Source organism: Entelurus aequoreus, linkage group LG12, assembly GCF_033978785.1.
Source record: "Entelurus aequoreus isolate RoL-2023_Sb linkage group LG12, RoL_Eaeq_v1.1, whole genome shotgun sequence".
NCBI lineage: Eukaryota > Metazoa > Chordata > Actinopteri > Syngnathiformes > Syngnathidae > Entelurus > Entelurus aequoreus.
In genome coordinates this window covers 30,352,770-30,366,416 of record NC_084742.1, presented here as the reverse complement: position 1 = coordinate 30,366,416, position 13,647 = coordinate 30,352,770, and the positions used below count along the sequence as shown (strand labels likewise).

The window sequence follows — 13,647 nt, the reverse complement described above, 5'->3', positions numbered from 1 at the left end:
ATTTTGATCTTCAGCTTGTACATATGTTAATAAATCGGTTCAACAAACAAACAACAAACTAGCAAGTTGTTTGGGATAAACCCCAGTCCTAAAGGTAGAAGTGTAAAAAGAATAGGCAGTTTTGATGGATGGTTTTTAACCCATAAAAACCCTTAAATGTCTTAAAATGAGTAATTTTTATACATTTTAAGACCTTAAAGGGGAACTGCACTTTTTGGGGGGAATTTTGCCTATCATTCACAATCCTTATGTAGGACAAGAACACATGTTTTTCTTTTTTTATGCATCCTAAATATTAAATAAATGCGATCAAAAGTCTGCTTACAATGGAGCCTATAGGAGTCGCTCAATTCTGCCTACAGAGCCCCTAAAAAAACATCCAAACACCTCCATTAAGTTTTTATATACATGATGTAAGTAAATATGTAATGTATTAACGGGCACATTTATAATAACAATTAATATTTACATATTTTGATCATTTTAAGCAAACGGTGACGCATTAATTTCAAAAACGCATCACGACGTTTGATTTTTTTCACTGATTACTGCTCACTGCAGACTTCTTGAGAGCCAACAAACAAAATAAAACATCAATTACTGTACAATGTCTGCTGTCATTAGAATGCCAATTGATAAAATATTTTAGATAAAGAATGAATCATAATCCTCGCGAAGAAAATGGTGTGGAACCAAGCGTCTTTTCTCTAAATTGGATGCCAAAGTTGACCAACTTGTGGGAATACGTCCTCAATCTTCCACCATGAAGGTGAGATGCATGATTTATGTTCTAAAATAAACTTCCACGAGCAAGGACGCGAGGAAACACCTCACCAGTCAATCGTGTCAACATTGGCACACAAGCTTTTAGTCACAGCGCCGCTATAAATAGTTTGTCTGCGTTAGCATTTATTATAACACTATCAGTAATACTTGGTTACTATTTAAGTCACTGACAAGTTAGAAAGCATAAAAAAGAAAAATACATCTGTCATTGTGTCTTTCTTAATGATTGTGAACAGGCAAGATTCCCAAAAATGTGCAGTTCCCCTTTAAGTGACAAAAAGGAAACATTTTAGAGTGATTGTCATGTGACTATCCCGGCAGCGTGTCAAGTAAGCGAGCTCAATTTTGCCATTAAAGTTAATTTTAAAGCCATTTATTGTTATTTATTATGTTTTAATAGGGCGTCAAATATTACAATTCAACTGTTTTTTTTATTACTTTTCTCTCATTATTTCATATAAAACAAGCTAAGAAAATATGAACAGGATTTTATTCTTAATTTTTTCTTAAAATTTCTATGAAAAGCATTTGTTGCTAAGAGACTCAATGCATTTTACCATGTTAATGATTTTCAATGAGTGTATGTTTATGACTTCAAATTGAAGTACGTTTGTGCTATTTTAGAATAGAGCTATTAAAAAATAAGGAATACATTTACCATGAACAATATAACATTTACACATTTGTCATGAATTAGTAGACAACACAAATGTATTTTATTGTACGTGTTCCACTTGGTCTGTGCTGTATTCCCCATCATTTTACTTCAAACACAAATGGCTCTGGCTTCTTATGGGTTATATCACCAATAACATCTCAATTTCAAATTGTTTTAGTATAAATTATAGTATAGTCGTTACTCGTAACAATACAATTCCTAAATTGCGTCTGTGCCCACCAAGATAATCCAGCAAAGTATACTCAACACAAATATTAGAATTTGAAGCCAATTACAATTTTTGGATAAGACTGTTTGTCTCACAATTTTGCATCATTTGTGAAATGGAAATAATTTTTCAGACACAACATCTGTGTGTCTGAAATGTGCTTCCTCCAGCTGTTCCCCCCTATCCAGTGGGCATTGTTCCCCCTAGGACCAAATCTCCCATGAACCCTCCCGAGTCCACTACTATCGCCTCCTACGTCACCCTGAGGAAGACCAAAAAGCCAGAATCCCGATCGGTACGTTTTGCTTTTTAGCATTAACCGAGACCGCCAAAATATTTTATACATTAGAACCTGCTTATGTCGACAACCCATCTATGTCAAACAACTCAGTCTTAGTTCACCGTGTTTTTGTTATTACGAAAAATTGTAAATTGACTTCATCATACACGGTTGACCACTTTGATATACGATTTGAAAAGTAGGTCCAGTGTGTTTATGTTGATATGTGTTGTATTATTTAATATATTATTCTGTCACTATTACTAAGAGGCATGAAACAACAGCAATAGCATAACTGTCAGGTTAAGCTCTGCTTCTTCCTACTCCTTTTTGGGCATGTTGTAATGAGAAACTTGAAATATCTGATGTATCATTATGTAACTGGATGCATGTTTGAAACACTTAAACCATAAACCACACGAGCATAGTGACTTTCTGTTCAGTGCAAAGTAAATAAAAGCATAGCTCTATAAACTTGATAGTGCCACAGCAACTAACAAAATGCACCGATTTAATTATCATTTTTAGATTGTTAAAGATTTTCACACGTATTAAAAATCTATTGTCATTGTAGTCAAGACATAGAACAAAACTAACACCGCTGCTTTGTTAAATAAGATAATAGAATATTATGAAAACAAAAGAGTCAACATGAAAATATACACAAATGGAGGAAAACCATATTAAACGGCCGCAAATATTGCTCATTCTCTTCGTCTCCGGCCAAAATAACGAGTAAAAATGCAAGCAATGCGTAGTTTTGGATCTATTAACAAACGCGTACATCGATGGGAGTCAGCCAGTCCGCACGACACAAACCATTTTGCGCTGTATTTCATAAAATAAGTCGGAGGTATGTCTTTGCAGGATCGACCCAGAAGTGCAGTAGATCAGATTGGCTATGGCGAGAGAGAAGTGGGCCGACACAGGATGAGTGTTGAGGAGCAGATGGAAAGGATGCGAAGACACCAAGAGGCCTCTTCTCTGCGGGAGAAGAAGAGAGAGGCCCTATCCCGCTCACATTCTTTTAGCAAAGATGACCCCTATGTTATGCTGCAGGTAGTAATATTGCTCTTGTGTACTTGTTTAAGTCACACTTTCAGCTTTGCAATGATTGGGGGTGTAATGAATGCATGTATTCATTTTCAGTACCGAAACAGAAGCTCCGTAGCTATCTCCCACCCTGTAAAGATTTCAGATGAGGGACAGGAAGTGTACATTTGGTGTTACATTGTACCTCCTTAAACCCTGGTAACACTACATTTTAGAATATATATTTTATATAAAAATGTAAACAGACATAGAGAATAACCTGCCAGCAGATTGCGAGTGCATTTTAAAAATCATTGAACACAAAAGCGGCGCTGTTTTGTTTTGCATATTGTTCCCTTACTTTACTGAAAAGGAATCGAACTGAGGCCTTTAAGGGGACCAATGATGAATTCCATATTTTTTCATTAATAAGAGTTGTTACAGTGTTGGATACTCGTGTTAAACAACGCCCAAATCATAAGGTTCATGCATGAGCCTGCACGCAGTTTTTGATGTCTATGTTTGTGGGGTTTTGCAGTCTGGCTATGTTGTGACGTCACAATGAGGTAGCTTTCTGCTTAGGCTATGAGGAAGCAACAAATATTATTTCCATCTAATCTTGGGATGTGCATATACAGTGACATATCAATCAATGTTTATTTGTACAGCACCTTACATAAAATAATGCTGTTAAAAGCAGCTTTTTTATAAAGTCTGAATCGATCATCAAGTGTGCAGGTGTACCTATTGTTGTGACTGTTTATGAAGATTATTTTCGACTCTGTCTGGGGACAAAAATAGCGGTGATAACTTTAAGATGCTGTACTATATTTAAACAGTGTACATTTTCATAAAATAAATTATGACACTTTTGAAGAAGGTGGGGCGTGGTTTCATTTGCCATCTGGGAATGCCTCCACAATCCAATATCTTGCAGACACACTCAAAAAACAGGTTACAAAATGACTGTGGAGCAAAATTATTGAACAATTTACACTACACATATACAATACATATTATCTAGACCAGTGGTTCCCAACCTTTTTGTACTTGCGGACCGGTCAATGCTTGAAAATTTGTCCCACGGATTATTTATTTTTTATTTTTATTTTTTTTGTCATAAAGAAATACAATCATGTGTGCTTACGGACTGTATCCCTGCAGACTGTATTGATTTATGTTGATATATAATGTATATATTGTGTTTTTTATGTTGATTTAATTTTTGAAAAAAAATTATTTTTTTTTTAATTTCTTGTGCGGCCGCGGCCCGGTACCAATCGGTCCACGGACCGGTACCGGGCCGTGGCCCGGTGGTTGGGGACCACTGATCTAGACCACAAGGAGGTGTTTTGAATGTAGATTATAATTATCATAGGTCTTCTTTAATACTGAGGTACATACCAAACCGTTGCATTGCTAAAAATGTTAAGCATGCTGTAATAAACAGTGAGCGTGTGATTGTATAGAGTTTTATGGAAATGTACATGTGTATGTAATCAGGCTCGGGCCCATACAGAGGGAGCCTGTGCAGACCCGGTGGAGTTGGAAGCGGCCCTGCAGCAATTGAAGATGGCTCATAATGAGCAGAATACAGAGAGCTTGCTGACTACATCTCAGGTTGATGGAATTTCATATATTCACAGTCAAACATTGATGTGAAAGTACAGGTTCAGACTAAATATGATAATAACTTTGCAATTATACTTGATTTGTTTGTACAGTGGAATTAAAACCCTGTTTAGGTTATTACTCAACCTCTGATTTGTTGATGTTTTGAAACCGTTTATCCCATTGCAATTACTGCAGTGATTGAGGTCTAGTGGTTTATACACTGGGGAAAATAAGTATTTGATCACCTGCCTATTTTGTAAATTTACACCCTTACAATAACATGAACCTATAGTAGGTTTATTTTAATACAGAGACAAAAAACATTCAGTGAAGTGTATATGAGTAAAATAAATACTGTATTGCGTAGGGCATTTGCAAATTGTAACTGAGTACTTTGTGGAGAGACCTCATGAGCAATTCACATTTTGTCATTCTGGGCTGGTCCTTCAACTTTCTCACAATCAACCTTATCCCACCAGGTGAAATATTGCATGGAACCCCAGAGTGACATAATCAACTCAATCAATCAAATTATGAAATATGGGACCATTAATGGTCTCTTTTTCATCAAGCTTTTTGTTGATGGTCTTGTAGTCCGTTCCAGTCCTATGCAGGTCTACAAACCCTGTTTCCATATGAGTTGGGAAATTGTGTTAGATGTCAATATAAACGGAATACAATGATTTGCAAATCATTTTCAACCCATATTCAATTGAATGCACTACAAAGACAAGATATTTGATGTTCAAACTCATAAACTTTTTTTTTTTTTTGCAAATAATAATTAACTTAGAATTTCATGGCTGCAACACGTGCCAAAGTAGTTGGGAAACGGCATGTTCACCACTGTGTTACATGGCCTTTCCTTTTAACAACACTCTGTAAACGTTTGGGAACTGAGGAGACACATTTTTAAGCTTCTCAGGTGGAATTCTTTCCCATTCTTGCTTGATGTACAGCTTAAGTTGTTCAACAGTCCGGGGGTCTCCGTTGCGGTATTTTAGGCTTCATAATGCGCCACACATTTTCAATGGGAGACGGGTCTGGGAGACAGGTCTGGACTACAGGCAGGCCAGTCTAGTACCCGCACTCTTTTACTATGAAGCCACGTTGATGTAACACGTGGCTTGGCATTGTCTTGCTGAAATAAGCAGGGGCGTCCATGATAACGTTGCTTGGATGGCAACATATGTTGCTCCAAAACCTGTATGTACCTTTCAGCATTAATGGCGCCTTAACATATGTGTAAGTTACCCATGTCTTGGGCACTAATACACCCCCATCCCATCACAGATGTTGGCTTTTCAACTTTGCGCCTATAACAATCCGGATGGTTCTTTTCCCCTTTGGTCCGGAGGACAGGACGTCCACAGTTTCCAAAAACAATTTGAAATGTGGACTCGTCAGACCACAGAACACTTTTCCACTTTGTATCAGTCCATCTTAGATGAGCTCAGGCCCAGCGAAGCCGATGGCTTTTCTGGGTGTTGTTGATAAACGGTTTTGGCCTTGCATAGGAGAGTTTTAACTTGCACTTACAGATGTAGCGACCAACTGTAGTGGGACAGTGGGTTTCTGAAGTGTTCCTGAGCCCATGTGGTGATATTCTTTACACACTGATGTCGCTTGTTGATGCAGTACAGCCTGAGGGATCGAAGGTCACATGCTTACATGCAGTGATTTCTCCAGATTCTCTGAACCCTTTGATGATATTACGGACCATAGATGGTGAAATCCCTAAATTCCTTGCAATAGCTGGTAGAGAAAGGTTTTTCTTAAACTGTCCAACAATTTGCTCACGCACTTGTTGACAAAGTGGTGACCCTCGCCCCATCCTTGTTTGTGAATGACTGAGCATTTCATGGAATCTACTTTTATACCCAATCATGGCACCCACCTGTTCCCAATTTGCCTGTTCACCTGTGGGATGTTCCAAATAAGTGTTTGATGAGCATTCCTCAACTTTATCAGTATTTATTGCCACCTTTCCTAACTTCTTTGTCACGTGTTGCTGGCATCAAATTCTAAAGTTAATCATTATTTGCAAAAAAAAAAAAGTTTATCAGTTTGAACATCAAATATGTTGTCTTTGTAGCATATTCAACTGAATATGCGTTGAAAATGATTTGCAAATCATTGTATTCCGTTTATATTTACATCTAACACAATTTCCCAACTCATATGGAAACGGGGTTTGTACAATCTTATCCCTGGGGTCTTTTGATGGTAGAGACGTTTGATTGGAACAGACTGTTTCTGTGACAAGTGTGTTTAATCCACATAACATATTGAGATTTAAAACAAACAACTTTCTTAAAAGGACAGGACTAACTTGTGAAATTCATGGTGCACATGTCTGTCGGAGGTCAGGATGATTGCGGGTTGGTAGGGAATCAAATACTTATTTCCCCTAATCAACTGCAATTGTATAATCTTTGTTTAATTGTATTTTATTATTTTATTTTAACGTGCACAGCATCTGTCTTTTTGCATGTTATCTATTAAGTTATTTCCTTATTACTTCTGCCAGGAAGTAAATGTAATCGTGGGGGTTTGTCAGTTAGTTAATATAACTCAAAAAGTTATGATTGGATTTTAAATAAACTTTTAAGAAATGGTATAAGGAACATGTGATTAGATTTTGGGGTTGATCCGGTTCATTTCTATTCTATTACATTACCAACCTGAACGTCTCTGTGTGTATGCTAGCGTCCCCACCTCCACCCACAGAGAGAAGGAGAGTAAATGACTGACAAGTTTATTTTAGCAACATAGCTCACAAGGTTATGGGCAGATTTTGATGAAACTTTCAGGACATGCGATAAAGAACAAGTGCTTAGATTTGGGGGTTTGAATTCAGGATTCTTTACTATAAGGAGATGGGGCCCGTAGAAGTTTTTGCGCTCACTGAGTGCTTTTCTAGTTAGAAAATGTTAACTTTGAACAGTTTTTTATAAAAAAAATAAAATTAAATCTCAAGTTATTTTAAACATTAAAGATGGGATGTGAATGAATATTCAAACTGCTGAGACATAGCAAAGGAGTGGGATCTATAAAGCACCGCTTCTTCCTACTTCTTTTCTGACATGTTGCTAAATGTATCTTGTTGAGCATATCCAAAACAAATAAACCATGACAATTGTGTAATTCTGTCTCAATCAATAGGAGGTGCAGAGAGTAGAGGAGGCGGAAACTGACAAATGTGAAGAAGCATCGCAGGACAGGGAAATGAAGTCGGCGAGTTTATATCCCCTGCAACCTGAGGCCAACAACAACACAGAAAATGAGGTACCTCAGAAAAGTCTGGGTAGCTGCTGTACTTGTTTTTGCTGGCAAGCTATTACTTTGATTTTAACACCGGTTGATTTCAAGGACACCTAAACCATGGGTTCTTCATCTTTTTTGCCTTGAGGTCCACGGCCCACTCAAATATTACCGCTGAATGAGTAATCTTACTTTTGATTTTAACCGTATTCGATAATTATATCTAACCTACTTGCAGTTTTCAACCTTGTCAAATGATATAAAACTTTGTTATCTAATAATTTCTTTCCAATATTGTTTCCATGAGTAGTATTTATTCAACACATTAACCTGAGGCTTAGGTCAAGCTGATTAGAAAAATAAGTGCCAACCAAATACACTGCATAAATAACTGATGAAAAATAAATATACATACAATTATCCATTCATCCATTTTCTACCACTTGTCCCTCTCGGGTTCGCAGGGGGGTGCTGGAGCCTATCTCAGCTGCATTCGGGCGCAAGACAGGGACATAAAATTATGTTGTGATAGAATAAATAAAATACATTTGTAATTGATATGTTTCTTAAGTAAACTGTCAATAAAATTTAACTGCAAATTAAAATATAGCTTCACCACCTTTGTTTTACATTTTACGCTTAAGACATGCATCTGGGGATAGGCTGATTGGCAACATTAAATTGGCCCGAGTGTGTGAATGTGAGTGAATGTTTTCTGTCTATCTGTGTTGGCCCTGTGATGAGGTGGCGACTTGTCCAAAGTGTGCCCCATCTACCGCCCGAATGCAGCTGAGATAGGCTCCAGCACCCCCCGCAACCCCAAAAGGGACTAGCGGTAGAAAATGGATGGATGGATGGACACTTATTTGACTTTTGTTCCAGACTTCTCCGGTTTGTTTGATATAGTCATTACTGTCATCAGTGGTGGAAAAGTGTATTACACTTTATATATACTTTATTTATACTGACCACAGCTGAGAAACAGATACTTTTTGGCAAGCCTCTAGAGGGCGCTTGCGGCCCAACAATGGGCCTGGCTCTATGGTTAAGAATCACTGATCCAAAGCACTACGGTTAGTAGAGGATTTCTAGAACACTGTTTTTATCTTTTAAACTCAGCAAAGGTGATGCTGGTATCTTCAGACAAAAACAAAGCCTTTGCCCATGGCAACACTTCCTATAACAATCCTATGATGAAATTGGTCTTGGTTCGGCCATCAAAAAAGTAACATTGCATTTTGGCAGACATTTATTTGGGGGTTTTGTGTGTGTGTGTGTGTGTGTGTGTGTGTGTGTGTGTGTGTGTGTGTGTGTGTGTGTGTGTGTGTGTGTGTGTGTGTGTGTGTGTGTGTGTGTGTGTGTGTGTGTGTGTGTGTGTGTGTGTGTGTGTGTGTGTGTGTGTGTGTGTGTGTGTGTGTGTGTGTGTGTGTGTCAGGCGTAGAATTTTGTTATTTTAGGGGCAAGGCCACTTGGCCTTTGGTGTCGTCAACCTTTTGAGGGCACATAGACCAAATGTCAGGACAGGAAAGCCATCAAATAACGGTCATAATTAATGTACTTAAAGGTTAATGGATGATTTAATTTTTAAAATGCTTTACTTTCAATAAATACATGAAGCTGTTTATTTTACAGAATTGTTCATTTGTCGATATATAAAGTCCATATAATAAATAATCTTGGGGAAAAAGAAGACAACAGTAAATGAACACAACAGCTCAAGTAAAGACCGTGCTCTGCCTTCTTCTGCCTTTGGGACTTCCCTTAATCGATGCTGTCCAAAGCAAACAGCATTAATGTAACTGTTCTACAGAGACAAACAGTATCAAATGCCATATTAAACAATTATTTAGCTCTGGTTTAACCCATTAACAACTGGGAAAGCGTTTGCCATTTTAGATTTTGCGTCTCATGAAAAATGCAGATATAAACTCTCACAATGTCACTTTGTGCCCCACTACAAACTTGTACACCTGCTATTTTTGAACATTAAAATTAAAGTATTTGAAAGACTTCAAGAATCATATACATTTTCAACAAACTCATCTTCTGAACAATTACAGGTAGGGGAATTTTTGCCCGTGTGTGTATGTTTGTGTTTTTTTCTATGGTACACGCAAATCCCATGATTGTTGTTTACAAAACACAAATTGACATGCACTTCTGCAATTGATGTGACCTCATGTTTGTGTTGCATTTTTTCAGCAGTGTGAGAGGCAGAGGGCAATGATTTTGGACCTGGGCATTGAGACCCAGCATGTGGAGATTGTAAACCTTTGCCACATTGAAGATGACAAAAGCACAGAAGAAGATACGCCCAGCTCCCTTACAAACGCCAATGAAAATAGGTGTGTATGAGGTTTTTTTGTCTTTATGCTCGACCTCAATACATGTGACTGAAGCAGAAACTCTCAGTTTTTACCATTTAGTAATTATGGCCTGTTTATTCAGACTTCCCTAAATTTAAACAATAGAACCATAATTATTTTAAAGTGGTGAAAAATAATTTGCATTTATTGCCTGATGTTAAAGTCTGGTGTCAAGTACATCATCAAACTATTCCTTAAGGTACCTTCAGTTGCTGCTTGTTTGTGGTTTTTCCAATTCAATTTTGTCTAAAAAAAACTACAAAACATTGCGTTGAGATCCAGACTGAGTTTTGTTTAGTTTTTTTCATAATAAATGACACCTTCAGTTGATAAAGAACATTGACAGCAGCAAGCTACTTGCTTGTGTATACTTATACAAATGATGAGAGATTGGTCAAAGCCTATACATACAAGAAGGATCTGATTTAGTCTATGTGCACTATTGTTTGTATGCGCTTTGAGAGCAATTCTCAACCGGTTTTAATGCAATAATTTCTGAAGGTACTGAGAAAAATATTCTCCTGTCGAATATAGGTTCCAGAGTCCTGATCCACAGACGCCAAGCCCCGAGCGAACAGGGGAGGCAGATGTGATGCAACAAACCATCAGAGAGGAGAAGCTAGATAAAAGCCAAGCAGAGGACAAGAAACACAACAATAACAATTTGTTAGCTTGTAAGTGATTACAACATTCCGTTGCACCTGCACATTGCTAGGCCTGATTCATCAGTATTTTTAAGGAATTGTCCCAAGTTTGTTCTTTCAAAGCCTCTTAAGAAGCAAATTCTATACAGTGGAACCTCAATTTACAACCTTAGTGGGTTCTTGAACAGGGTTCATAATTAGAAAAGTTTGTATATTGAAGCAGATTTCTCCCCCCAAAAAAACAATGTAAACATGAATAATGGCTCCAGACAAAATTCCATATTTTAGTAAAGGTTTGTACACTTTAAACACAATATAAAGCGCTATACAGTAGTGTATATCAAACAAACATAACAAAGGGGTGATGGATCAATTTTCTATTCAATAACAAAGTAAAAACTAGCTTAACTGTTCTCATCTTCAGCCGCCCTGCTGACACGCACACACACTGTCTTTAATCCTGTGTTGCTCTCAGTTTGAATTCACAAAAGTCATTTGACAGCCAGGTCTCTATAATGATTAGGAAGAAAAAATACAATCCACTTTACCTTGTCGGTTAATCTTCTTGGCATGCAGCGGGAGAGAGGGGAGAAGGCAGTGTTGACAGCGCTTTGGATAATTCCTGAATGTTTTAAAACACGCATCGCTTATCCATGGCTTTTTTTTGGCTAATATTGAGTTAGCTAATTGTTGAAAAAGGGCAAAAAATAATATTTCAAAAGCACACAAAGTAGCACAGTAGCTAACGACAGCACGCTCTGTTGACTGAATGAGCAGTGGCGATCGATCGGCCCACCCACAATGGTTGTGCTGCCGGGCACAAAATGGCTGTGCTGCAGGTACACAATAAGTGGATGAAATGTTCGTACACAGAGACAAGCTTCGTACACCAAAACTTTTTTTTTTTAATCAAAATGTTTGTACAACCGGGTTCGTAAATCGAGGTTCCACACTAATTCTAACACTGCATCATCAGGTTTGTGTTAAATTCCAAATTACAATTCAATTCCATGAATTTGAATTAATGTTGCAAACAGGAAGTAGAATTGCAATTGCAATTTAAATTGATGGAAGTACAATTTAAATTCTCTTTGATAATTTTGGTGTGTTTCTGAAAATAGATTGTTTGTTTTTATATAAACTTTTAGAAAGGTGGATTGACTCCTACCTTGTTATCCAACTTACAGCACCAATGTACACCATGGTAAGCAATGACACGTGAGTGCTCACCTTGACGTCCACGGCGCCATCCCATAGAGTCCAAATGTAGCAAGTTTCCAGCAGTATGACGACATCATGCCTACAAGGAAAGTGAACATTTCCAGCACACTTTTCAAAACACAAATCATTTAACGCATATTCATATCCTGTTATATTCCAAAACATTGTTTTTATATAAAGTAGGATGTGTTTACATATCTACATACAGTATTTATAGACATGCATAAATGTACACATACTAAGTCATATACACAGTATGTAAACGTGTATATACAGTATCAGTATATGTACACTCACATACAGTTGACCATATATATGACTGACTGTGTGTGTACATCTTTGTACATTTAGTATATATGTATGTGCAAAATATGTACTGTATAAATGTATATACAATAGATATGTACTGTAAATGTGTGCATACATGTGTACATATGTATGTGGAGTTACAGGAGAAGAAGGTCTGCTTGGATGTAGCTCAGCTTCTCACAGCTGACGTTTTTCTAACGAGCTCTTTAGTCAACACTGAATCAACAATATTGATTGCAGCCAAGTAGTATGTTCCATTTCTCATGTTATTCATCAACAGTTGCTAAGTTTTCGTTTAAAAATATGAAGTACAAGTGTACAAGCAATGTTGATGTACAAAACTGGAACCAGTGAAGTTGGCACGTTGTGTAAATCGTAAATAAAAACCGAACACAATGATTTGCAAATCCTTTTAAACTTATATTCAATTGAATACTCTGCAAAGACAAGATATTTAATGTTCAAATTGAGAAACTACATTTTTTTTTGCAAATAATTAACTTAAAATTTAATGGCAGCAACACAGTGCAAAAAAGTTGGCAGAGTGGCATTTTTACCACTGTGTTACATGGCCTTTCCTTTTAACAACACTCAGTAAACGTTTGGGAACTGAGGAGACCAATTTTTGAAGCTTTTCAGGTGGAATTATTTCCCATTCTTGCCCGATGTACAGTTTAAGTTGTTCAACAGTCCGGGGTCTCCGTTGTCGTATTTTACGCTTCATAATGCGCCACAAATTTTTGATTGGAGACAGGTCTGGACTACAGGCAGGCCAGTCTAGTACCCGCACTCTTTTACTACAAAGCCACGCTGTTATAACACATGCAGAATGGGGCTTGGCATTGTCTTGCTGAAATAAGCAGGGGCGTCCATGATAACGTTGCTTGGATGGCAACATATGTTGCTCCAAAACCTGTATGTACCTTTCAGCATTAATGGCGCCTTCACAGATGTGTAAGTTACCCATGTCTTGGGCACTAATACATCCCCATACCATCACAGATGCTGGCTTTTCAACTTTGCGCCTATAACAGTCTGGATGGTTCTTTTCCTCTTTCGTCCGGAGGACACGATGTCCACAATTTCCAAAAACAATTTGAAATGTGGACTCGTCAGACCACAGAACACTTTGTATCAGTCCACCTTAGATGAGCTCGGGCCCAGCGAAGCCGGCGGCGTTTCTGGGTGTTGTTGGTAAATGGCTTCTGCTTTGCATAGTAGAGTTTTAACTTGCACTTACAGAT

The 13,647-nt window shown here is 37.6% G+C and overlaps 1 protein-coding gene across 4 annotated transcripts in view; it reads left to right on the top strand.

Annotated features, from left to right (window-relative positions):
- plekha5 (pleckstrin homology domain containing, family A member 5) overlaps positions 1–12,788 on the top strand; it is a 154,723-nt gene extending 141,935 nt beyond the window's left edge. For 3 of the 4 annotated variants that reach the window (XM_062065618.1, XM_062065620.1, XM_062065619.1), the window contains 7 exons: positions 1,844–1,968; positions 2,821–3,015; positions 4,489–4,605; positions 7,765–7,887; positions 10,066–10,208; positions 10,764–10,903; positions 12,061–12,788. In XM_062065618.1, the coding sequence (XP_061921602.1) occupies positions 1,844–1,968; positions 2,821–3,015; positions 4,489–4,605; positions 7,765–7,887; positions 10,066–10,208; positions 10,764–10,903; positions 12,061–12,095 (878 nt within the window). In that variant the 3' untranslated portion in view covers positions 12,096–12,788. The remainder of the gene's footprint in view (positions 1–1,843; positions 1,969–2,820; positions 3,016–4,488; positions 4,606–7,764; positions 7,888–10,065; positions 10,209–10,763; positions 10,904–12,060) is intronic. The other variant, XM_062065617.1, reaches the window with a different exon arrangement.
- The last annotated feature ends 859 nt before the right edge of the window (positions 12,789–13,647 follow it).